Source organism: Anabas testudineus, chromosome 14 (assembly GCF_900324465.2).
Source record: "Anabas testudineus chromosome 14, fAnaTes1.2, whole genome shotgun sequence".
NCBI classification, from domain to species: domain Eukaryota; kingdom Metazoa; phylum Chordata; class Actinopteri; order Anabantiformes; family Anabantidae; genus Anabas; species Anabas testudineus.
The window spans coordinates 439,591-466,625 of NC_046623.1; the positions used below are offsets into that span (position 1 = coordinate 439,591).

At 38.2% G+C, this 27,035-nt stretch overlaps 1 protein-coding gene across 6 annotated transcripts; it reads left to right on the forward strand.

Annotated features, from left to right (window-relative positions):
• The first annotated feature begins 6,353 nt into the window (after nt 1–6,353).
• LOC113169876 (myotonin-protein kinase) lies at nt 6,354–26,994 on the forward strand. 6 transcript variants are annotated; one of them, XM_026371628.1, is made up of 15 exons: nt 6,354–6,727; nt 10,597–10,688; nt 12,958–13,041; nt 13,259–13,354; nt 13,851–13,999; nt 14,388–14,481; nt 14,586–14,783; nt 18,760–19,008; nt 19,166–19,245; nt 19,346–19,442; nt 19,588–19,745; nt 20,929–21,029; nt 21,862–21,923; nt 22,310–22,350; nt 24,781–24,887. In XM_026371628.1, exons 1-15 carry the CDS (start codon nt 6,562–6,564, stop codon nt 24,797–24,799), a joined length of 1,686 nt encoding a protein of 561 aa, XP_026227413.1. In that variant the 5' UTR covers nt 6,354–6,561; the 3' UTR covers nt 24,800–24,887. The 6 variants fall into 6 exon arrangements, with proteins under 6 accessions (XP_026227413.1, XP_026227411.1, XP_026227412.1 ...); XM_026371626.1 differs by lacking the exon at nt 22,310–22,350 and adding an exon at nt 22,173–22,247 and having other exon boundaries at nt 6,355–6,727; nt 24,781–26,994; XM_026371627.1 differs by lacking the exon at nt 22,310–22,350 and adding an exon at nt 22,173–22,247 and having other exon boundaries at nt 6,355–6,727; nt 20,932–21,029; nt 24,781–26,994.
• The last annotated feature ends 41 nt before the right edge of the window (nt 26,995–27,035 follow it).

A 27,035-nucleotide genomic window follows, 5' to 3' on the forward strand; every position in this document is an offset into this window, starting at 1 on the left:
TTCTAAACAATCCTTTCTTTCAATTTGGCTTTAAAGTTTCAAATTTTAAAATACTGTATAGGCTGTTATGTCTGTCTTTTATATCTCACCATGCAATGTACATTTAGAAATCATGTGTCCCATTTTCTGTACTGGTAACAGTGTTATACTGTTTCTATTATAAAAGAGTATTAAAATGAAGTCTCCTAAATCTGACATCAAACATTGTCAACATTTCCTGTGTTTTTCCTGATCAATATGGTCAGCACAATATAAGATGCACTTTGTCAGCATTACTTTGTGACTGACTATCATCAACTATGAAAACTGAACTTTTCCATGATTCAGTAAAGCAATAAAATAATATTTGACAAATTCATCATTATGATGACCCATCACAAAATGTGCTGTTTACAGTTTATTACAATTTCCATATGTAAGAAATGGTTGTGAAGAATTATAACAGGCTCACCATTGTTTTTCTGCAGAGAATAAAAAAACATTTAATTTACTGGACTTCATGCCAGTGTTATGTGTTGCTCTGCTTCCCTCTACAGGACATGTGATTTAAACACAAGTCAATAGTGTAACTTCACCTTTGACTTCTAACTTCACCAAAAGGACTCTTATTGGTTACTGATTCTAGGTTCTGCATTCAATAGTGTCATACAGTAACAGCAAAACCCAGCAGCTACCAACAGATCTTTTGAATTTCTGTGCTGGAATTGGCTTATTATTATTATCATCATTATTATTTTTGGGTGGGGGGTGGGTTTCACCTGAGTTCCCTGGTCAATAGACTTAACCTTTCCAGTGGGTATCTCTTTTATTGGGATAGTCAGACACACAGAGGTTACTCATTATAAAGGTCAAAGATCACAGTTCAAGTGAATTACACTGGTATCAATCCATACTAGTTGTAATGGTTCAGCTCTTCAGACTGGGTGGGGCAGCTTCAGGAGGGGTGGGGGGCGGAGGTGGGGTCAGCCGGGAGATGGACAGTTGACTCTGTGATGGTCCAATTGAGGACTTCCTGGCAACCATGCTGCAACAGAGACAAGAGACACTGGTTACATAAAGTGATACCTTGCATCATGTCAACCCTAACAGAGAATGGCTAAGGAGAGATGGCCTTGTTTTTACCTTCCCTCCAACCCTACATCCTCCTGCTGCTCTCCATCCACAGAGCCCTCTGTGTTATCAACACTGCTGTCTTCCTCCTCTTCCACACTGTTGCTCATTTGGTATTGTGGAGCCCAGGACAGCTCCCCAGTCTCCAACTCACTGAGCTCTGTGGGTTCCACAACAATAGAGGGGAGGCGCTCTCTTCGATAAAGGAAGTCTTCAGGATAGGAGGTGGAGTCTGATTCATCCAAGTTGATTTCAGGAAAGATCTGAAACAAAATTATTATTTTTTTTTTGTTTTTGTAATTAAATGCAAATGAGAGAAACTTTTGGCCACAGAGTTGTACCTAGTATTTTCATCATACCATGCATAACATCCTGGTTTTTGGTATTGCAATGATGTGTTGGAAAGATTTTAAACTAGATGTAAAGATGTAAAGAACTGAAAATTACAATTTAAAGTCAGATTAAGTTGGTTTAAATAAATTATGTGTTCTGTATCATCAGATTGTTAGACTGTGAGTTTTAAAATAAATAAAAAAAAAAAAATAGAGCAATTTGTTGAAAGTAATATTAGAACAAACACAACATCTTGAGTTTAATATAAGTGATGCTATACAAAACAAATTGAGGAAGATCACTAGAGTGAAGTCAAGATGTCACTACCTGGTAGGCTCTGCTTCCTCTTCTTTCAACTGTACTCTCTTCCATCTGAGAATCTACTTGACTCAGAATAGCATTCATGCTGCAAACAAACATACACCACATTTTGGTTTCCTTTCTGGGAAGGAATTAAAGTTATTCAATCTCTGTCACTGCTAAATGCTCAAAAGGTCTGCAACATTGAATTGAAGTTAAGGGTTCAGCAAAGGAACTACACCTGTTGATCCCTGTATGATACTGCTATGGTGGCTATGGGTCAGCATGGGCACTTTGACTCCAGCATTAAATGTTTATCATGCTGACCCCTGTCCATTATAACATTAAAGCCATCCGGTTGTGTTATTGGTGAGGCTGACTGGCGTAAACCTAAACCTCAAAACCACTTTTAAATAACAACAAAATACAGTTAGACTCAGGATGTAATTGGGGAAATAGAAAATCTACTGTCAGGCTAGACTGTATATTCTAATTTAAACAAAGTGTGAATTCCCAGCTCATCTTGACTGAACCACTGGATGGAGAAGTGTGTTACCATGTGATTCACTGTGATACCTTCTAAAACAAAAGTGGACAATGCTGACAATGATTTTAAGGATGGAGAGGGAGCTAGCAGGGAAAGAGTTTCTTCTGCTGTGTTAATCTGCAGGTAAGCACTTAATGACATAAGAGACTTGAACAACAAGGTAGAAAATAAAGAACATAAATGAGGAAGAAAAAACAACTAATTTCATTAGTTGAAGGATATGAAAGTGATTTACCTGGTGATAACAGAAAAATTTGACCTGGACATTACATTTGTGTTAGGCATAAGTACGTATTTATGAGTGTACAGCCTGTGGTCTTTTGTATACATCTAGTATCTGAAGTAAAAAATCTATTCAGAAGGAACATATAAGTAGTTATAGTGTTTACATTGGGTCTCCAATAACCAGTACTTACTTTATTCATGCTTAACAGAAAAGTGAGAGGATGTTGATTAATGCTCACTTCATGTTTTCAGTAAACATAGTTCAAGTAAATTAAACCTTCTCAATCAATTAACTTGTTAGGTTAAATAAAATCTACTAAGAACATGATATTAGACAATTTCTGACATGTTGCTTACCTGTGAGAGGCAGGAATACAGTTCATCCTTATAGTGAGGATCAATATAAGATGGTTTCCTGAAGGGCTTCTTTAAAAATAATTTACTACACTTGATGAAATTGGATTTTTCTTTACTGTCACTTTCTTTTCGTTTTTCACTTCCCGACAGTTAGAAATTTGACTTTATATCTTTCATTACCCTTTCCTCTGCTCCTTTGTTTCTCTCTTCCTCTCCTTTCATTTTCCCTCAGTGTCCTCTTCAGTAACACACGTAACACTTCGCATTCACACTGACGTGCAAACCTGCTTTACAAGCTGACAAGCTTAGTGTCACCTTCAATTACAAGCAAAGCCTTGACGTAACATGTGAATGTGCAGTAGCATGTCTTCTACATACTGATAAGTAGGTGAGCTCTCCTGGCAGTACACTTTGGAGATTATTTTACATCATAAACAATCCCTAAGGCTTTCCCGCAAATACGTATTCATTATTCAGCAAAATTCTATTGAATGAGGTTGCTTATTTATACCTTGTTGCATTAGCATGATTTGCCTGATAAAGTCTCTTAATGTTAAATTCTTTAGCAACAGCAACATCTGCTGGCAAATGATAATTGTTTCAACATTCAATAAAGAAATGTTGATCATTCCTTTTACTCAGCTTCTGTTGCTGAAGTAGCCATGGTAAAACTACAGCTGACTTGATAGGGGCCATGAAAGAAAGAGGCTGCTGTATAAAATCTGGCCTAATGCCATGATGGACTTGCAAGCCAGGAATCACAGGGGATTGTGTGTGTTCTTTCCAGTCAACAAGATTTTGAAATTTGCACATCTTTCTTTCATATTCTAGTCTAGTCTTGTCTCTAGTTTTGTCTTTTTACTGACTTCCGGGGGCATATCTCAGCTGGTGTTTAGCAGGTGTTTCATCACTGTTTGTATTTAAGTTAGTTCCTTTCTGTTAGTGCGTCACATGTCCACCTCGTTTCTTCCTTGTTCCTGCCACTTACCTTTTTCCTGACCTCTAGCTTTTTCATCATGGTTATAAGTACTCTTACAGAATAGTCGGCTTGTTTGTTTCATAGTTTGTTAGTTCCAGTCATATTTCATACTGTGAGTTAGTCCCAGCATTTGCTGTGATTTTGTTTTGTAGTTACTTCCAGCTATTGCTGTGGTTTTTCTTAATTGTCCCCGTTTTTTAGCCAGCTAGTTAGTTCCAGCTTTAAGCTGTGTTTTTATGTTCCTCTGTTTGTCAGATAGTTAGTTCCAGCCTTGAGCAACAATTCTGTTTTGCTTTTCCCTACTAGATTAGACAGTTATAAGTCTGTGTCTGTGTCCATGCAGTGTTTCCCTAGATTTTGGGTTGTACCCAGTAGGTATGATACCCATTGCATGTTGCCTATCAGCTCTGCAAATTGGTGTATATTCTATTTGTTAATAACGTTGTTAATTGAGCTCCTCTCCTCTCTCCTTTCTCTTGTATCAATGCAAATGCCACCATTGCATGTCATTAACTTTGTGTCTTCTCTCTCTTTTAGTTGTGTTTCCTCCTCTCTGTCTCCCTCTCTCTGTACTTTTCTGCAGGTATCCTCGGCCTGGAGCTGTACATCTCCAGAATCCAGTTGACCTGCCCAATGTTCTTGCTGCTTGTTATTGTCTTATTGCCTGCTGTTCTTTTCTCTCTTCTCTTTCCACTCACCCCAACCGGTCGAGGCAGATGGCCGCCCACTATGAGCCTGGTTCTGCTGGAGGTTTCTTCCTCTAAAGGGAGTTTTTCCTCTCCACTGTTGCCTAAAGCTTGCTCAAATGGGATTGTTGGGTTTTCTCTATAATTTTTTGTATAAATATTTTCGGTAAGGTCTTAAACCTTACACTGTAAAGTGCCTTGAAATAACTTCTGTTGTAAATTGGCGCGATACAGATAAACTGAATTGCATTGAATTGAATTGAAATTAAAATCATTTGGGAATTCGCACTCTGTGCTCACTGTGTTTCTGCGTCTCCGCTTGGTTGCCTGTTCGTATCAAGCAGTGGTGCTAGCAGTGGTGCTAGTGAAGTCAAGATGTCACTACCTGGTAGGCTCTGCTTCCTCTTCTTTCAACTGTACTCTCTTCCATCTGAGAATCTACTTGACTCAGAATAGCATTCATGCTGCAAACAAACATACACCACATTTTGGTTTCCTTTCTGGGAAGGAATTAAAGTTATTCAATCTCTGTCACTGCTAAATGCTCAAAAGGTCTGCAACATTGAATCGAAGTTAAGGGTTCAGCAAAGGAACTACACCTGTTGATCCCTGTATGATACTGTTATGGTGGCTATGGGTCAGCATGGGCACTTTGACTCCAGCATTAAATGTTTATCATGCTGACCCCTGTCCATTATAACATTAAAGCCATCCGGTGGTGTTATTGGTGAGACTGACTGGCGTAAACCTAAACCTCAAAACCACTTTTAAATAACAACAAAATACAGTTAGACTCAGGATGTAATTGGGGAAATAGAAAATCTACTATCAGGCTAGACTGTATATTCTATTGTCCTGCCACTTACCTTTTTCCTGACCTCTAGCTTTTTCATAATGGTTATAAGTACTCTTACAGAATAGTCGGCTTGTTTGTTTCATAGTTTGTTAGTTCCAGTCATTTCTTTGGATGCTGCGTATAAGCTGGTCATTCTCTAGACTCTCTCTGACAGACAACAGTTAAACATGCAAAATCCTCAGTTGCAGAGAGGGTGAGCAGATGAACAGACAGAAGTTAAGTAAGGATTTTAAAAACCAGTGAACTGGGTGAGCGGAAACTATCTCTGCAGAGCATGAGGGGAACAGAGCAAAGAGAAGGACTAGACAGTAGAATACACACACACAAAATCAGTGTAACGGACTGAAAAGGATCCTTGAGTGGTTGACAAAATAGGAGATTTGCACTCTTCAAACCATGACTAAGTGTAACAGCAACAGCTGGTGCTGATTCAGGTCAGTGGTTCCTGTTTGCTCTGTCACAGAGGGAAGAAAAAAGCAAAAGCAAACACGAATAGACAATAAACAATGAATTTGTAATAAATAAAAAGAGAAATTGTTTCAGAGCAGTTATATAGTTCATTACTAGTACTTCATTGTTGTAGTAGAGAGGCTGGAATATTTTGAATAGGGAGAGTTAGGAGAGAGAGAGTGAGAGAGAGAGAAGGGCCCGCAAACACCAAAAAAGGTCTTAAGTCAGAGCTGGAGAAATTGCAGGCTTGACAGATGCTGCACAGCAATGGGGAAGCATGGGGAGAGAAAAACAGGGAGAGAAACAGACAGGCACGAAGGAGAGCACAAAAAGTAAGTGACTGTAGAGAAGAATCCAGGGTAAGAAGAGGAAACATTAAACTGTTAAAAGAGGATGTTTACATGAACAAAGTACAAATTCAACTGTATGTACTGTGATCAGGCACAGTAGGGATACAGAAAAGACATATTAGGAGGGGCAGGGGGTGGGGTTACATGCTAATCCAGAAAGAAATCCAAAGAGTTAGTGTGTCTCTCACAGTGGAGGGCGCAGTCCAAAAAAGCTAGTGAGGGTGGAGAAGAGTCCAGAGCAAATGTAAACCCAGAGAAAGAAGAAGATCCAGCTCATCTCCCTGTAAATCCCAAACACCATGGACTCCACCAGGATTTGATTGCTACTCTAAACCTGGCCTAAACACACACCTCATCTATTGGGCGTCATGTCGACGGGCCCTGGCCTTGGTGCACCCGACCTGGCTGAGGGCCCTCGAGCCACAGGACCTGTTGGGCTCCAGACCCTGTTGGACCTACTAGTGGGTGTCTATCATGAGTTCTACTCCTCTCCCTTCGCAAGGGAGAAGTATGTCTCTGGTTTCCTAAAATGGGGTTAGTGTTTTTATTTTATTAAGTGTGTGTGTGTGTGTGTGCGTATTAGGGGGTGTAAGGTTTCTTTTATACACCCAGAACATCTACTTTACCTTGAAGCCATGGGGGCTTTCCTGACATATACAACTTCATTACTTTGTTTAAATATTAACATAGCAATCTTAAACTCACCACACATAACACAATGTGTGACTAAGCAACCAGTCTGTGTTTATGCTGTTCACAAGGTACATTCTTGGGCAGCCACATGAGTCTTTTTATTATAAATTAACTTTGTCACTGATTAACTTGACTTATCTCAGCAGAAGACAAGAAGTACAAGAGAAGTCCAAAAACTGCTTTGTTGTTAATGAACTGAGATATGTTAGATCGCTAAGAGCTATGTCTCTATTGTAACAAGCAGTGACACCTGTTAACCAGTGGCACTAGTAGCATTGAGGACATGTCAATCATTTTGCCTGTGGCTTTTGTCATCTTCACTTTTAAAAAAACAGTACTCTACTAAAAATCGGGTTATGTTTTTGTCAGAAACGTGATGCACTGAATAAATTGATCTAATGCATTATTTAAATGGCTACATGTATTATTGGAAAACAAGTTGCAACGGTTGGCATCAATACACGGATACCAGACTCCTGTTTGTGGCAGACTCCTGTTTTGTTTATAAAGTTAATAAACATACATCTTGTATGTGAAGTGACTGTTGCATTTTTCCCTATTTAACTAAAACCAAGTGCTGCGAGAGTCTAAACAAAACCTTTAAAAAGGTTTATAAAGCTTTAGTCATGCAAACTTGATGTTTTGCAAAGATTGAATATTTTTGCAGAAAAAATTTGTAGTCTGTGAATAATTTACAGTACTGTTTTTATGAACATATTTGCATTTTGCTTTCTATGTTAATTGCCAGCATGTCAGTATAATTAGGTTCCCTAACTATATGTGTTTAGGATTGTAGTTTAGCTGTGCAGAAACATAACTTTTGAAGACAGTGTAGGCTATGTATAAGGTTTGGTTTGATTAGGACACAAGATAACTTATAGGGTTCACGGAAGATCATAGTTTGATAAACAACTACTTAACGACAATAATCACTGGATAAAAATTACATGCTGCTTTGTAGCTTTGTAGCAGGAGTTCTCTCATGAGCGACAATCCCATGTTTTTTTCCATCCATTCACGTGAAACCTCCTCATTCTGTAGAGTTGATCTGGAAATTGTTGTTTTGAATTGTCTTAAATGGCCACTCCTCCAGAGGCATGCACAGATGTAGCTAAAATGAAAAAGGAGAATCCCTTCCATGGACAGGTTTATATCTGTCTTTGCATTAAGTATCTGTTAAAAGCAGTAACAACCAAGTGGCACAAACTACTACTGACTCATTCATTCCTGTTTATTAACCATTAGTTACTCTTTCTGAGAACCTCCTATTAAAGGTACATTATACTTTGTGGTTACTAAGTAGTTCCTCATTACTTCATGATAATCTGACCAATCTGTATCCTTTGTACCCTCTTAAACTACTATACTGAGTAGTTACGTAGTAGCTAATTGAATTTTGGAATTTGGGGAATTTGTTCCACAAAAGATATATTTTATATGCAGTGTTTTGTGTGAAAGCTCTCAAAAATTGTCACAAACACACGCATTTTTGAATGCTGAATTGAAAAAATCTGAATGTCAGTGTTGTTCAAACACAGAATGTGTGTGTGAAAATAGCTTCCATCAAATTGCATCCTTGATTTCTGGTCAGATGACACATCTCACTTATCCAGTGTCTGTATATTGTCACATTGTTTGTGACTGTGACCATACAGACCATAGATAGTTAACGTTTGGCTCTAACGTTAGTTACGTTAGAGCCAAACAATCTCCTCTTCAACCTAATCCAACAGTGCCGATAGTAGGGACATATTAATGCGTTCTTAGTATGATATTATTCAATAGCATCAATCTGCATGGTAAGACAATTATCTACAAACTGGTTTTATAAAGTGCTGCTGAGCATTAATCTGGAAGTTAATCTATGAACTAATCTAATAGTTCATAATTTTGAGTTCGGGATTGTTGGGTTTTCTATGTAATTTTCTATACAATTATACTCTTAAACCTTACACTGCAAAGTGCCTTAAGATGACTTCTGTTGTGATTGATACTAAACAAATAAAATTGAAAGAATTTACTGTAGGTTCTACAAATTAAGCAACACATGCCCATCTGACTAATCAGAGAATTGTAACAATGACTACTATATGATGAGGATTTTTTTATAATTTCAAGATTTATGAGAAAGTGATTATTATAATTGTTTTATAATTTTGTTGTTATCACTTTAAAACATATCAGGATCGCTAAAATATTACTAATTAACTACATACATGTTCACACTTATCACATACAAACACAAGCTCACACTGCTAAAGTGAAAGCCCAGTAGGACCACAACTCTAAGACGACCCTCACAGTTTTGGGTACAGGATGTGAAAACATTTCAAACTGAGCTGAGCGACTGCACAGACCTGCATCATTAACCTCTGTCTTATGACTCAGAATACATGGTGTTTAAAAGTAATTAGTAGTTAATGTGTTTGAAAAATAATACACAGATATAGAGTGGTGTGCCATAACTACACTTCATACAGTAAAGACACTGAATGGCTCATCAGTGTTGTCTATTGTAGTACTTATTGCTCACTGCCTACCACTCAGCTTTTACCCCATGTATGCCTTGATCATGTGTCCCCAGTGATGAGACATTCTAAATTTAACTGCAGCATGTGTACAGGAATGAGGGGCCTGTGTTGGGTTTGGCCAGCCAATTTGTGATGACGCTTCAGGGTAAATCTGTTTCCCACAGCTGGCAAGGCTTAAAAGGCATCAAAGGCAGGGGCAAAAATGATTGTCCGAAACAAGTGTCTGAAATATAAGCTAGCACTGTTAGATCTCTGTGTGTCTGGTGATTCCCTACATGGCTTCTTAACAGGAGATGTCAGTGATACACACTGAGCCGGACTCAACATTTACAGGAGCGAGCAGTGACGCCATTGTTGTTTTGTGTCATCAAAATATCCTTAGTGAAAGCAAGTTACTAACTTTCAATCACAGTGTGTTCACAATCAGCATACAAGGGAAGTACCAAAAAATTTATTTTTATTATTATCATTATTATTAGATCACATAAGCTGCTTGTTAAATCAAATGTATATTAATAATTGGGATATTCCTTATTTGTCATAAAACGTAGCCTGCCCTGTCTCCCTCAGTTGCTGCTTTTTAAGGGGATGAGCCATGACTTACTGTTCATAATGAAATCCTCCTCCTCCTACTCCTGAAATTGAAAGTCCACTCCTCATCAGTATACATGGCAGCTCTTAGTCAACCCTAAACCATGCTAAATCCACACACAGATGTCAGGTGTCCAATTACACAAGCACCTTTCAGCATGTGAGGAGGAGGGAAATTAAAAATTCAACTAATTCAATCTAAGTAATTAACATTGAAGGGAATATGTAACTGATTTTAAGCCGGAAGCCATATAGCTTCACTTAGCATAAATACTGTGAGCACCCTGAATCTGTCCAAAATCTGCCTTGAACTTCCTCCTTCATTTTAACTGTGTTACAAAGAGGACAATTTACCCACATAAATACAAATTTAAAATTAAATATTTAAATAGTATAATTTTGGTGGTGATTTCCACTGTGTTTTTCACAATTGGATAATACATTTCGTGCTTAATGAGGTTCAAACTCTTCCATCATAAAATCCAAAACAAATTTCTTAAATTACTATCTGCCATTTTCTTGGTATAGATGTTGAAACATAGACATAAAAAAAAAAATCACAAGCTCTCTTATGTCCTTCAATCACAGCTGATCCCCTGGTGAGGCAGGTGAAGAAGACTCGCATCAAAAGAGAAGACTTTCACATCCTAAAGGTGATTGGTCGAGGTACATTCAGTGAGGTGAGCAGGTTTGGGATGTGACCTACAGTATGTATTGAGAATTAATGACATTTGTAAGGTTTGTAATATTTAAGGGATATTTAAATGTGAAGAACAAGAAACCTAAGCTTTAGGCTTCTTGTGCTGTGAAATTACTAAATTCTATCTCAGTCTTCCACATAAATTTCCTTCCTCAGTACTGTTTAGAAACAGTGTCCAAAGTGACATCACACCTAAATAATAGAGTGTGTTTACAACTTTTATTCATTTAAAGTTTTCTGTGTGAAGCAACCCATGTCACAATTTTTTTCCTTATGTGAGTGCCTGAATAAATCATAAAAACAATAATGAATAACCATAACAAACTGATATTTTTTATGTTAGCAGAAATTAATCATGATTTCAAAAACAAATATATGATTTTGCAAGGTTGGTAAACCTGGTAGGAGACAAGATTGGCAAAGCAAGACACTGTTGTGAGCTTTAAACTATAGTTTAATGACATGCACAGCTGAAAATATTGTTTCTTTCTGTGATTCTGCTACTGCTATCATATGCACTAAAGCTATAGCTAAATTAGAAAAAATGACTTTTACTTTGTTAGGCAACTTAGACATGATCCTATCATTCTAAAACATCCCGAAGTCTCAACTGTACAACAGTAGATTCTTCTGTTCAGGATCAGACTCCACGTTATAGATCACTGTTGAATTACATATAGCTAGATAAAATAATATGACCCTGATTTACTCCCAAATAGCAAGTACTAAATTGTGGGTTCAGTCTTGAAAATTAGATGTTTGCATTTTTGTTTGTGGGCTGGATGATGTACAGTACTAAGAAAAATAGTGTGATTAACAAAAGGGGAAAACAAGGTGGAAGTGGCATTTTCACTGGTGTCTGTTATTGAGATTTTAGAGCAATGGTTCCCAACTGGTGTACTCTGCTGTGGATCTGGACCCCAAAAAGTATCAGCAAAATAATAAACCTCATATTAATGAGATCTTATGACCAGTGTCAGGAAGAAACTCGATCCAGAGCTATTAAAGCTGTTAGTTGGAGAGGATAATAGTCACTATGATGAACTACAGGCCTTTTTCAGTGCATCCTGAGTGCACAGAAAGCAGATCATATCAGTGGCATAACATGTGCACGCACACACACACATTTGGACCATAGTCCAGCACAATACTCCACAAAACAAAGTCCTATTTGGTTTAGTCAGTTTTTGAGAAAGACTTAACCCAGAAATGCACAAATGAGTTTCTACTCATTTGTGCATTTCTGGGTTAAGTTACAGTTTCTAGGAGGTTTTGCCTGCATCTCTTATCAAAGCAAGTAATATGTTTAAATTATTGGATGCAAGACAGAATTTGTACATAAGTGTGTTTGTCAGAGTAAAGAATTATTTTGCTGTAGATGTTCCAAATGTTAAGGCATAATGATTTGTTTTAACTAATAAAAAACTTCAAATGTTCAGCTTCTGGGCACAGTAACTCATTTGGAGTGTATGGTTCACAAACGCCCCCCAATAAAGCCGTAGCTCACCCAACAAGTCTAAAATTGGATCAATAGATGGATATTTGTTTGTTTGATATTATTCCAATAATATCAACATGAGTGGTAAACATGTGTTTTGAGTATTTCTCCTTTTCTTCAAACATCAACACCCTTCCTAGTGCAAGCAGATTGCACTATTAAATTCAGACACAATCCCGGCCACCACAAATTGCTTGATAAATTACATGCCAGGTCTATTTGAATGTTCTTCTCACTGTATTTTTTACACTTGGGCAGAAACGCCTTATTTTGCTTATTTATGAAGACCAAGGAGAATAATCTACAGCATGTGCTATTTCGCACTTTTCAAAGACACAGTCTGCATCAGCTTGTAGATCAGCACATGCCTTTATTAAGTTATCAAGTTTGCATTGTTTTTGCACATGCAAACCTCTTGTAAATCAGACCGTATATCTCTTGTGTTTTAAAGCTTTTAAGTGCTTTTACAAATTAACTACTGCCATAACAATATTTGCAGATTTTTCAAATGTGATTTAGGTCATTGATCTCTCCTTGTTCTGTGTTATTTTTTTTCCTTGATTTTCTTTACTGATCTGTTGGTTTATAGCCCTGCAATCAGTCCTACCTTTTGAAGGTTATGTTTAGTTTTTGTTGACACTGTGTCCTAGACATGTCGATTGATCGGCTGTATTCAGTGGTGGAAAGTGTCATAACAAAACTAAAATATCTATATAGTTATTGTAATTTTTCTATCTTGTCATGGTTCCAGGTTGCTGTGGCAAAGATGCAAAACACACAACAAGTGTATGCTCTAAAGATTATGAATAAGTGGGACATGCTGAGGCGAGGAGAGGTACTGTACACACAAAGAAATCTGTGCTCACATTCATGGCATAAAGAAGATAGACAGATCTGTTTCTGTATATGCTTCACTGACAAAGAAAATTGAGGCACATACACATTATTTTAGGTTGTTTGACTTTCAATTGTTTGTAGGTCAGTTTAACATTTATTTTGCCAGCTGTCTATCTACTTGTATGCAGTTATTTGTATGTTTCTGTCCTTTACAGACAGCATGTTACCAGGAAGAGAGAGAGGTTTTGTTGAAGGGTGACAGACGCTGGATCACTGAGTTGCATTATGCCTTTCAGGATGACAACTACCTGGTATCTAAGAGCACTGGCAATCAATTGTCTTAAGTTCCTGTAAAATACAAACATGCCCTGCTAGTTTTTATCTTATGCTATATTTTAACTTTCCAAAAAATCGCTGTTCAGGGGCAACTTGACTTATTCAAGTTCTCTAAGTTTCATGTTCCATTCAGACAACTTAACCAGTTTTGAGTCAAGGCCAGTGGCCAGTTACAGTTACAGTCATTCACACTGTGTCTCTGCGACACACATGAAGACCATGTAGAACAACAACTCACGGGTTGACAGTTACAGCTTTAACAACTTGATGATTCCACCTGGTTTGTAAGTCTGCTTTTCCAGCCAGTCATTCAGACTGAAGGTGAAACATCCTCAAGAACTTAAATCAGATCCATTTGTTACTGAACAGCATTTTCTGTGATAATCATGACCTGAATGACTTATCTCAGACATATATTTAAACTGAATTTTGTTTTCATTTTCCTCACCCATCCACTACCTCCTCCTTCAGTACTTGGTGATGGATTACTATGTAGGGGGAGACCTGCTGACTCTGCTCAGTAAATTTGGAGGCCGGATCCCCGAGGACATGGCTCAGTTCTACCTGGCTGAAATGGTCATGGCAATTGATTCAGTCCACAGACTGGGATATGTTCACAGGTAACTTATTTACCTCTTAAAAGAATAAAAGTCAAACTGGCATGATTTACAAATACGTTTTAACATACAGCCATGTAAAGTTCCTATGGAAATAGGTGATTTATTGACCCTTCAGCTGTGTAAGAGAGCCACAGGATTTAATTAAATAAACTTAGCTAAATTCTACATTAGAAACTGGATTATATTAAATTATCTATGTGGTCAGAACAAGTTAGCTTTGGATGATTACTTATTTTTCTTATATAATATTTATGCTGTTTTCATGCTCCTCTGTCTGAAGAAGTCAAGTCATTGCTCAGGATGTAATTTAAAAAATCATGCTATTATTATTAGTGTAATCTGACCTTTAGAAATAACAGTGACCCCCTCTACCCCTTTTTTTACACAGAGACATCAAACCTGACAACATCCTGCTGACAACTGATGGACATATCAGACTTGGGGACTTTGGTTCCTGTCTGAGGCTCTTAGAGGATGGGATGGTGAGACGCATGGTTTCACACAGAACAAATGTAGAGAATTAAGGCCATGACTTTTAGATGCTGCTAATGCCTCTGTTTTTGAAAAGTCATTAATTTCATTGCAGGTTCACTCATCCTTAGCTGTTGGAACGCCTGACTATTTGTCTCCAGAGATTTTAAGGGCAGTAGAGGGAGGTGGCGGTTACGGTCCTGAATGTGACTGGTGGGCTCTGGGTATCTGTGCCTACGAAATGCTGTTGGGGACCACACCCTTCTACTCTGAGTCGATCTCTGAAACATATGCCAAGATCATCCACTTTCAGGTACAAAGTACTGAGATAATGTCTGCTAACAACTTTCAGAACTAATATGTCAAAAACTAAGCGATAAGTGCCATGTTCTTTGTACATCACTAAAGATATACAGGATCAAATGAGTAATATTTACTTTTGTAACTTTGTTATAATGGAACAGTTTATCTAGGTATGTCAAACTTAACTGAGAAGTGAAGTACAAAACCTTTATTTAATCATCTGTGATAACTGTATGCTCTGGTGGTTGTTTACTAGACCATATACACTGCCACTCACAGTCATGCCTGTACATCTAATTCAAAACAGTAGCACCAACCCCTGTGACCAAGATTGGGCTTAATTAACTAAAGGTTTTGTTTGTACAAAAGCGTGGTTTTTGCACAAACTGATCTTCAAGGGTGTGTACTGAGGACTGCACAATTCAAATGTGCAAAAATAGTGCATGCTATAAATTTAGCTAAAAATCTTTTGCCTTCCTATATATGCAGAGTGGGTTTTTCTTTCTAAGTGTGAAAACTACAGAAAGGTGAACATTTAAATTCATAGATTCAGTACACACATTGTGATTTCTCAAAGCTGAAAGCAATTGCAGTGGCTGTGTATTTAATATGTTTAAAAAGGCAGGCGCAATTCGCTTGTGATAGAAGGATAGAAGAAACAAAAGAGTGCATCTAGAACATGTGCTTACCACTAATATTTAAAATGATGGAAGAAATAAGAATACAAACATGTCATAGTTCCAGTGATGCAGTTTTGAAGTTGATGAGGTGAGCTACAGGCTGATATGGAGCCAGTTACAAGGAGAAACACAATACAGGTCATGCCAAAACTTCTTGCATCTCTCCCTATCATTGTAGCTGGGTCATTCCAGTGTACTGTTGCTGCTGCATTCTTCTCATGTATTGTCCCAAGTCCTGCCCATTCTCTGTCACAGAGAATGTTACATTTTCTGCACACTCAGGACACACTATATGAGGTCAAACCAGGCTTTTATATGGTTGCTGGTTTTCTGAAAGTTGTAGGAGCATGTGTACAAGAAAAACTTCTGGACATGTAAATTGTAAGCACACACACATTCTCTTAAATGTGTGTGCTGATCTTCCAGAAAAAAATCAACTGAGTGAAAATCTACCAAGAAGTGGACGGCCAGTCAAAATGACTCCAAAAGCACAACAAACACACATTAACAAGATAAAGAAGCAACCCAGAGTGACAATCAAGATTCAAAGGCATCATTTGAACTGAGTAACATATGTGTTCATGAGTCTACAGTACGTAACACATTGATCTAGCAGGGTGTCAAGGGCAGGACACCACGAAGGAAGCTGCTGCTTACTAAAAAGAAAATTGTTTCATGCCTGAAGTTTGCCAAAGAGCACATTGACACTCCACAGCAGTATTAGCAAAATGTTTTGTGGACTGATGAAACTATATTAACCTATTTGGAAAGAACACTCAGCACTACATTTGGCATAAAACAGGCACTATCATATCATCATGAAAACAAAACGTCCAGCCATGTGTCGTATGGTGGAGAAAACATGATAAATGAAAATCATGATTTGGGCCTGCTTTGCTGCATCAGGGCCTGGCCAGCTTGCAGTGATTGGGGGGAAGGTAAATTCCTAGGGGTATGTAAAAGATTCTAAAGGATAATGTGCGAGTGTCTGGAAGCTGGGTGATGCAACAGGACAAGGACCCAAAACACACAAAAGAATAGCTTCAGAAAACAAGATCTGCCTTTTAGATTAGCCAAGTCAGAGCCCAGACCTCCACCCAAAAGAGATGCTATGAAACGGCTCTTCAGCAGTTCTGCCTGAAAGAATGGGCTAAAATTCCTCCTGAACAATGTGCAGGTCTGATCCAAAGCTACAGGAAGTGCCTGGTTGAGTTTATTGCTGCCAAAGGAGGTTTTTATTTTTTTTTCCTTTGTTTATCTCCATCTCGCTGCAGGCCAGGCTAGTGGCTAGTGCCCCAGCATTGGCCAGCCGCACACCAAAAAAGAAATACAATTTTTTCATTCACTACTTCTCGCTTCACTAGAGAAAGACAGACAGACTTAAATCATCCAAAAACTCAGTTCATTGTAGAAATCTTAACTTCCTATCTAACATCTGCTGCTTTAGCTCCAGCTCATAATTATTTTTTGAGTATATGTAGGTTCTCCTTTATACTGACAAAACTGCCAATTTGCATCCTCAATTTCACTGACGTAACCTGTCAGCATACAGTGCATCATATAGACAGTGTGTTGGGATAACAGTCAGCAGCATAATTCCAGTATGCTCTGGGACAGCATATGTGTGGCATTCACAAATGTGTAGTGCTCTTTACAACATTCTTTATAATGTAGGCTTGTAAAATAAAAAAGTATAAACATAGAACAGCATGCAAAAGGAGGTAAATTAGGACCTCTTTGGCCTTTGATACCGCCACACTATTAAAATTAGTTTTTTAAATTAAGGAGCAGGGTACAACAGAATTAATCAACAATGCCAGTTATCTACTCAAGTGTCAAAGGGTATAGAACAGGGATGTCCTTTCATTTGTCCCCAAGTTGTAGTTCCTTGATCTTTGTAAAACACAGTCTAGGTCTTCTCAGTAGCACATAGTCCTACTCATTCTCTTTGGTCAGACTGAGCAAAATCTGAGCCAAGGACACACACTAAGACACTAGTAAACACACAAGATCAGTTGGATTATGGCATTTTACCCTTGCTTCTGCATCTGTAGGCTCCAGTCCCTTCAAGGCCCATATGTCAAAGTCAAGGCCCGCGGGCCACATCCGGCCCGGCGTGTAATTATATCCGGCCCGCGAGATCATTTCTATATTATTGTTATTAATGGCCCGGCGATATGAAGCGCTGGTAACACAATAAACTACAGATCCCATAATGCAGCGCTTCAGCTGCCTTGTCGAACACATTCCACGTTAAACAAGTCTAGTTTATGATGCTGCTAGTTATTATGAAGCTGGTCCTCAGGATGCCAAGTAATGTTGAACCATATCGGCACAACGGTGTTCACAAATACGCACTTTGCTGATAAACTGAGTTCCCACGGAGCTTTGGTGACTTTGACGAACAAGAAAATAATTTTGCCGTCGATTTGGAAACTGCACCTGTGCAGATTCAGACGGAGCTGATTGAGCTGCACTTTAATGACTGAAGGTAAAGTAGGACACTGCAGGACCCGCACAGTTTATTCACTCCATTCCCGTAGAAATGTCCCAGCTCCGTCCACATGAGGCTCGAACCTTGTTTATGTTTGGTAGCACAAATCTTAGTGAGAAGCTCTTCTCAGTGATGAAGACTAACTAAAACAGCACACAGGAGTCGTCTCACTGGTGAGAACCTACAGTCCATCCTGAGAATCTCCACAACACAGAATTTGTATAATTTTGACAGGATATATTTTTATGGACAGTGAAATCTTTTGGGATATTTAAAATTTAAGTTTATTTTTTATATAAAATGACATAAGATTAAAGAAATTTGAATGTTTGTTCTTTTAATGTTTACTTTATTTCTAACTTGTATAATTTAGACAGGATATATTTTTATAGAAAGCAAAATAGTATAAGTTATTTAAGGTTTATGTTAAAAAAAGTTAAGTTTTAAAAGTTTTAGTGTGTTCAATAAATGTTTATCCTGTTCGGCCCGCGACCTAAAGTGTGTTTTGGATTTTGGCCCCCTGTGCAATTGAGTTTGACACCCCTGCTTCATGGCATGCTTTGCATTTCCCCAAATACCTCACCCTTTGTCAGCTGTTTCTATCTCTATATTCAGCTCATGGCGCCACAGTCTGTTGGCTGTTCTCTATCACTATGAGCCTCAGCAATCCATAAAATATAGTTGTAATATTTGGATGTAAGGCTCAGCTTAAAAGAAATATGTTTTACGCTAGACACAAAGCTTTAATATCTCAGCATTACCTTTAAGTTTGGGAAGTGGTGAAGCAGTAGTGTTTTCTTTTTTTCCTCCAGGAATATTTTGAGTTCCCTCCATCTGGCCCTGAAATTTCAGACAAGGCTTATTCTTTCATCACTGGGCTCATCTGTGAGAGGGAAATCCGTCTGGGGAGGGAAGGTTCCAGTGACTTCAGGAATCATCCATTCTTTTCTGGACTAGATTGGGCTTCCCTGCATAAACTCCCTGCCCCATTCCTACCTGAAGTATCTAATCCAACTGACACCTCCAACTTTGACATTTTGGATGACTGTCTAAGTGAAATGGTATTGTCTTTAACAATGTTAATCTCTCAGGGCTAGCATTCATGTAAAAAAAACCTGACATATGCCCACAAACCAGCTCACAGCTCCATTCAAAATATACACAACCCGAACAAAATAACATGAACTGGTAGTGACTGACATCTGTTATATTCTGCAGGAGACACTGACTGATGTAATGGACAGAGCACCTATAGGAGTACACTTGGCTTTTGTTGGATACTCTTACACGGCCACCAGGTGAAATTAAAATTATGATTAATGACTGATGTGTATCCAATGAGCCGTACCTTAGTGTCTAGTCTTTCTAGGTATTGTTTAATTGTTGTCTCTTTAATAGTCAGACAGGTGCAATCGACCGCAGTCAAGATATCATGATGCAAATTGACCACACAAGGCTCAGGGAGTTCAAGAGTCTGTACACACCAGAGAAATTAGTGAGACATCATCACACTAATTCCTGTATACCTTTTACAACTTGTTGTATGTTACATTAGTTGCCTCATATGCTGCATTTAAAACAGACTTTCAGTGTTTCTTTCTTGTTATGCTGGCTGTGATCTACTTGTGGGTTGAATTCAGAGCCAGCTTTGGCAGCTCACAGATAACCTACCAGAAAACCTGCCTGCACTGATGGAGCTCCCGCTTACTCTGGAAAGAGGTCCTATCGCCTCCACCCATACCACCCAAGAGGAGGAGGAAACTGATGAAATATCAGGGCTTGACGAAGACTTGCAGAGGTATTCCATCCTGACTAATCCGTGTAGTTGAATAGGTTAAGCAACCCGTACTGGCTACCAGTTCCTTTTCAGTATCTCATCGGTATGGTTTGGTAAGGGAAATTTACATTTACATTTAGTCATTTAGCAGACGCCAATAGGTATAGGTGTTTATTTAGAAAGCTGAAGGAGGCTCACACAGCTTGCCCCGATATATCTTTTGTTTTTTTTTAATTTCCAAGAATCTCTTTCTTGTCAATATGATCCATAGAGCTACAATAGCCACAATTAGGAAAAAAAAGAAAATGGTAAAAGTCCTTCTAAAGTCTTCACATTTGTTGTGAAGGCAGGAGTGTAATGCACTGCAGTGGATAAGAGTCCAACCTGGAATATTCAATACAAAGGATTACATAAATGACTTATTTACTTTCACAGAGAATGTGATTTTTCCATTAGTAATGATGGCAGCATTAGTGTAACATTGAATGCACAGAAAAGGAAGGTCATGCAGCAGCAGAAACCACAACATGTTATATGGCATCAGGAAGCCCAGGTGTAGTACTACTGTGACTTGACCAGCCAAAAGTTGTGTATGGAAATATTTTGCATTTAAGTCAGATGAGCAAAGTTATAGACTACCAAAAGCCAGTACGCAAGTGGTGATTTAGGCATCCAGATCTGTACAAACAATTCAGTGCGAGAGGGTGTAACTGCTGTATCTGTTGTGACAATGCTCCATACTGTATTCACAAGGCTAGATTTTTTATTCTAATCAAGCAACACCAAATAATACAGAGTGGTGATGCTTATGGTATACAGAGTTTGATGTAAACACACTATTCAGTCTGTCAATATATAGTGTGTGTGTTTTGTGTGTGTGTACAGTATATGGCTGTGTGTGTGTCAGAACATTTAGTTTATCGTTCACAACAAAGTCAATTTATTAATTCAAGCAAATTGCATTGTTTTGGTCTATTTGTACAAAAGAATGAGTCCAATTGTCTAAAAATCTGCACAAAACTTACTGGTCAAAACTGATTAGTTGATTCTTAATTAAATTGTCAAACTCTTCGCATATCATGAACATTTTTTTTTTCATTCTATTCCAAAACCATTTCATCACAATTTGTCAAAAATATGGATATACCATCTAGGCAAATCTGTCACTAAGTCAGTCTCACTCAGTCTTTCCTTCTTCACCAAGCAGGCGGCTACAAGAAGCAGAGAGGAGATATTGTGAACTGGAGAAAGAAATGGAGAGACTGAAGGAGGAGATGCAGGACAAGACAGTCACCAAGGAGACAGGCAAGGGATTAACACTCCTGCTTCCTCATCACACCATCTTCATCATTCTCATAATTATCTCTGTCTAGTCTGGACAGTCCCTTTGTATTTCAGTATAGTATGCAATTATGCCTTGGCATACTGTGCTTTTGACACTTGAAACCACAGTCACAGAATGACAATCTTGTGTCAAAGGAGTTGTTGTGTGAACAAGGGAGCATTAAAAGCCAAAGCCACACAGATGTAGAGAGTGGAAGGAACATTACCTAATCGTATAGCCACCCACACAATTCAGTCTCTTAAGAACAACATAAATGTGAGGTGGAATGAATTCCAGACAATATGAGCCACTCTGAATAATCATGGTGCAGTCCCAGCAGCATCTGTTTATATTGGAGGCCTGAGTCAGACCATGGTGATAAATACCCACTCCAAGAATAGCCTTGGTATGCAGGAACTTGGATCTTTGTTTTAATAAATCAATACAGTGTCCAGAGCTTTTTAAAGATCAAGTGATGATGGTCTTTCTGCTGTGAGATTGATGGATAAAGAATAATGACCACAACTCCTGTTGTTGCAAAAGCATGTTGACAAAACAGCATGTCACTCTATGTGTGAATAATAAAACAGTGGCTTACTACACTTTAGTCTCTGCTTTCTCCATCACCCCTTGTGTCCTTCCTTTCACACTCACACCATCATCACTTGCGTCACTACAGATATGTGCTATTTTTTGTTTTTGTTCTGTTTATTTGTTTTATTACAAATCTGTTCAGCCAGCAGTGCACCAAAAACGCAACAGTGCTGCAGCACTTCATGGCTTCTGATGTTCCTGTCTTTCCTCCAATCACAGAACTGAATATCTTCCCAGAATCTTTTGCCCTGCCTGCCCTCTGTGTGGATACACCAGGGGATGTAAGCCTATCTTTAATCCACCTTTAAATAGTCTTTCTTTGCCTGACATGGAAAACAAAAAAGCTTTTAAAACAGCACGTAACCTTTTTGTTACATTTGCAGAAACTTACAGTTGTTGTAACTACAACTAGGCTGGTCATGAACAGAGGTTCTGTGTATATGCCAGAAATGTGTACAGCTGGCTATTGATCTTCTTATGTTTCTATAAAGCTGCTATCTGTTCACTAGTTTTACATACATATGTTACAGAGGACGAAAATGCCCCCAGCCTGCCATTACCCACTGGTGATTCCTCTCCACCGTCACCTGCTTCTGTTTCACAGGGTACAGTATACAAAACAGCAACCTGTCATTTAGGAATGATGTGGTTTTTTTTTTCTTTATAGGTGATACGGTGTGTTTTGCAGCTTACTTACCTTAGTAAAGTGTGAGTAAGATGTATTTGAAAACTAAAAGTGCTCATTATAGACCACCCTGTCATGTAATGTACATACTGTAATTGTACCATTTGTCAAAATTATTTATTTCTCTATTTAAAAATAAAAAACACAACCTACATGTAAATGAACCTGCACTCACCAGTATTACATAATTTACGAACCTAACTACATTTCCTTTGCAGTACAAGGGTCTGGTGTAACAGAAAAACAGTTGACACAGACTTTAAACACAAAATTTTTATTTACATTTAATCTTAATCACCATCTTTCTCTCCCTCTCCCATAAATGGGATATGAACACTGACCCCTCTCCTTTGTACCACACTCAAGATACATCCTGAATACATGTTAATAAATGCACTGATGATTAAAAATGTTGACTCAGTATGTAAATGAATTGAAACGATTATGTTCTTAAAAAGTGTCCAAGAATTTAAGTTTAAATTGTTAGTCATTATGCCTTTGAAATGGTCTAACGAATAATAATGATTATTATTATTATTATTAATAATAATAATAATAATAGTAATAATAATAATAATAATAACAATAATAATATTGACACCCATTTCACATGAATGAAAACACAGAACATTGCTTGCTCCCTCTAGTTGTGTTTTGTTCATTGTTCAACTTTATTGTGTTTTCTTTTTTGTCACTGTTGTTGTGGTGTTTTTTTGTCAAATGTTTGTGTGTTTTTTACAAATATTGTGTTTTTGTTAATTTGTTGCACGACCAGGCCTCTGTAAAAAAAAAAAAAAAAAAAAAAAAAAGATATACAGTGAGGGAAAAAATTATTTGAACCCCAGCTGATTTTGTAAGTTTGCCCACTAACAAAGAAATGATCAGTCTATAATTTCAATGGTAGGTGTATTTGAACAGTGAGACACAACAATGACAAAAAAAAATCCAGAAAAATGCGTTTCAAAAAGAGTTATAAATTAATTTGCATTTCCACGAAGGAAAGAAGTATTTGATCCCTTCGAAAAACGTGCTTTAGTACTTGGTGGCAAAACCTTTGTTGGCAATCACAGAGGTCAGCCGTTTCTTGTAGTTGGCCACAAGGTTTGCACACATCTCAGGGGGGATTTTGGCCCACTCCTCTTTGCAGATCCTCTCCAATGTTTGGCAACTCGAACCTTCAGCTCCCTCCACAGATTTTCTATGGGATTAAGGTCTGGAGACTGACTAGGCCACTCCATGACCTTAATATGCTTCTTCTTGAGCCAGTGATTTGTTGCCTTAGCCGTGTGTTTTGGATCATTGTCATGCTGGAGTACCCAACCACGACCCTTTTCAATGCCCTGACTGAGGGAAGGAGGTTCTCACCCAACATTTGACGGTACATGGCCCCATCCATCCTCCCTTTGATGCGGTGCAATTGTCCTGTCCCCTTGGCAGAAAAACACCCCCAAAGCATAATGTTTCCACCTCCATATTTGACAGTGGGGATGGTGTTTTTGGAGTCATAGGCAGCCTTCCTCCTCCTCCAAACACAGCGAGTTGAGTTGATGCCAAAGAGCTCGATTTTGGTCTTATCTGACCACAACACTTTCACCCAGTCTTCCTCTGAATCAGTCAGATGTTCAGTGGCAAACTTCAAACGGGCCTGTAGATGGGCTTTCTTGAGCAGGGGGACCTTGCGGGCACAGCAGGATTTCAGTCCTTCACGGCGTAGTGTGTTACCAACTGTTTTTTTGGTGACTATGGTCCCAGCTGCCTTGAGATCATTGACAAGTTCCTCCCGAGTGGTTCTTGGCTGATTCCTCACCGTTCTCATTATCATTGAAACTCCACGAGGTGAGATCTTGCTTGGAGCTCCAGACCAAGGGAGATTGGCAGTTAATTTATGTTTCTTCCTTTTGCGAATAATTGCACCAACTGTTGTCACCTTCTCACCCAGCTGCTTGGCGATGGTCTTGTAGCCCATTCCAGCCTTGTGTAGGTCCACAATCTTGTCCCTGACATCCTTGGAAAGCTCTTTGGTCTTGGCCATGGTGAAGAGTTTGGAATCTGGATTGATTGATTGCTTCTGTGGACAGGTCTCTTTTATACAGGTAACGAGCTGAGAGGGCTGCCAATGTCAGCTCGTTACCTGTATAAGATCCACCTGGGAGCTAGAGATCTTGCTGACGGATAGGGGATCAAATACTTATTTCCTTCATGGAAATGCAAATTAATTTATAACTCTTTTTGAAACGCATTTTTCTGGATTTTTTTTGTCATTGTTGTGTCTCACTGTTCAAATAAACCTACCATTGAAATTATAGCCTGATCATTTCTTTGTTAGTGGGCAAACTTACAAAATCAGCTGGGGTTCAAATAATTTTTTCCCTCACTGTATAATTAATTAATTTAACTTCAATTTAATAATAATAAAGATATCCATCTTATGCCCTGTACTTTGTGTCCTTTAGGTTTGGCTGCCACAGGTGAGGAGTGAGTCATATCTACTAGTGTGTGCAGAAGGGGGGGAGCTCCATGCCTGGGAGAGACAATTTTATACTGAGCTCTCCTGAATACCTTCCGGTGGCTGACATCTTCCACCATTAAAGGACAAAGGACTCCCTGAGTGTGCCTGCCCCACACCTCAGTCTTTTAAACCTAAAGAAAAAGCAGGACTAAAGGGCGTGTGATTAGAGCTGTTGGACATTAATGTAGAAAGATTTTTAAAAATGTTTTCCAACTGATATGATGGATGAGGCAGGTCAGGCTTCTGGAAGCTAAACAGGCAAAAATTCTGAAAACATTTTCTGACCAGACAAAAAGTCATGATAGAGATGCACTGTACAGATGAGTGTAGAATACACTGAGAAAAAAAGAGTTAACATACTTTAATGTGTGACAATGACAATGAAGTTTGAGTGACACAGAAAGTGGGCATACTATCTTAAAACATTTTAGACCATATTGGTGCATTTAATTGTTATAGTGGATATGATTTTTTCTCATGTATCATTTGTGCACTTAGGGGTGGTTTGTACTTGTGTTGCACAACTATAGGCATGTTTTTGCTGTGCCTGTTTTAGCATATAAAAGGTTACTAATAATGACAATGATATGAAAGTTTTTATTTTATTGGTTTATGTGTATGAACTTAGGCCATACCATCAAAGCCTTTTGCAATGTTAGAAGTGTGTTGGATAAACCAAAGAGGTAACACTTTATGGTATTGACAGGTGAAATATAATTGGTCTTGGAGGAGAATAGATGTGCAGAGATGTGATTGGTTAGCTACTTAAGTTATAACTTACTTCTTTTAAAGGCAGATTTAACTAGGAACATACAGTAATTACAACACACTGTAACACAGTGGTTTCACACCACCTGTTTCACTCATGCTTCATAATGACTCATAAAAAGTGTGTGGCTACTAGGTAACAAGTAACAATTGTATTCACGCAAGTGTACAGTATAGCAAACATAAGTAATTTTAAAAACAAAGTCAATCCAAAGTCACATCTATAACACTATAACTACCAAAACATTTTCACTTTCACAATATTGCAGCAATATATCTCCCTACATGATTGTGTGTCAGTAATTAGTTTTATTACATTTACATTTACATTTAGTCTTTTGCAGACGCTTTCATCCAAAGCGACTTACAAGTGAGGAACAAGGCAAGCAAACAAAATCTAAGTGACACAAGATTCTGGCTTATTGATTTATCTGTAACATTTTTTGGAAAAGAGGCATTACAATGTTGTTGGGCTTAAGGTAACATCTTCCCTCTGTGCTGCATGATAAATCAGTACACTTTTGTCTAAGTGCTCACAAGTATTTAAGTGAAATTAAGCATTGGCTGCCTCAATAAAGGGGTCACAAAGACATCTACACATTTGCTATACACGGGCACAAGCAGAGGAACAATTGTTTTAAAATCGTTCTTAACATATTTCACAAGATTGTGCTCAGAAGAACTGGACAAATGTGGTCACTGTAACTTTTTACCTTTGACCACCAAAGTTCATGACTGAGTCCAAGTTGACAAATTTGAAGGAATTCACTCGAAGCATTCCTTAAATATTGAGTCCACAAAAATTCAGTGGCCATGTTGAAGGACAACCCAAAAAAAAGTAAAGCTCCAGCACTGGCAAGGAAGCAGAAATATAAAGCAATAAATGTAACAAGAAATAATACAGGTACAGGTAATACAAGTGGAGGGGCAGGTACTGTAAATGTCAGCAGCAGCTACCTCTGGTGGACAACTAGTGAAAGATAATTTTTGCAATCCTAGTCCAAATTTACTGGGAGAAAGCAATTAAGTTTAAACAGAGGTGGAGCAAAGTAGTGGTTCAGAAAGATGTCTTTTACATTGGCCATGGAAGGAAAACATCAGTTTGTGGAAGTGAACCTGTTAAGAGTAGGGTGATCAAGTAGAAATCCCTATTATATGAAGTGCAGGATCTATAAAGTTAACACAGACTTTTTTTCTGGGCTACATCAATCCAAAACTCACAATAACACATTCCTATCCCATCCAGTGTGTAAGTGTGGCTGTTTATTGGATGAACATTTCCAGCAACACTGTCTGGCCTGAACCTGTAACCTAGTTGCTCATGAGAATCTAGTACAATATATTGTAGTGTTCCCTATTTACAACTTTCAAAATAAATTGCTCAAAATGAGAGGCTAGTCTTCTGTCTGAAAGACTGAAATTAATTTTAAC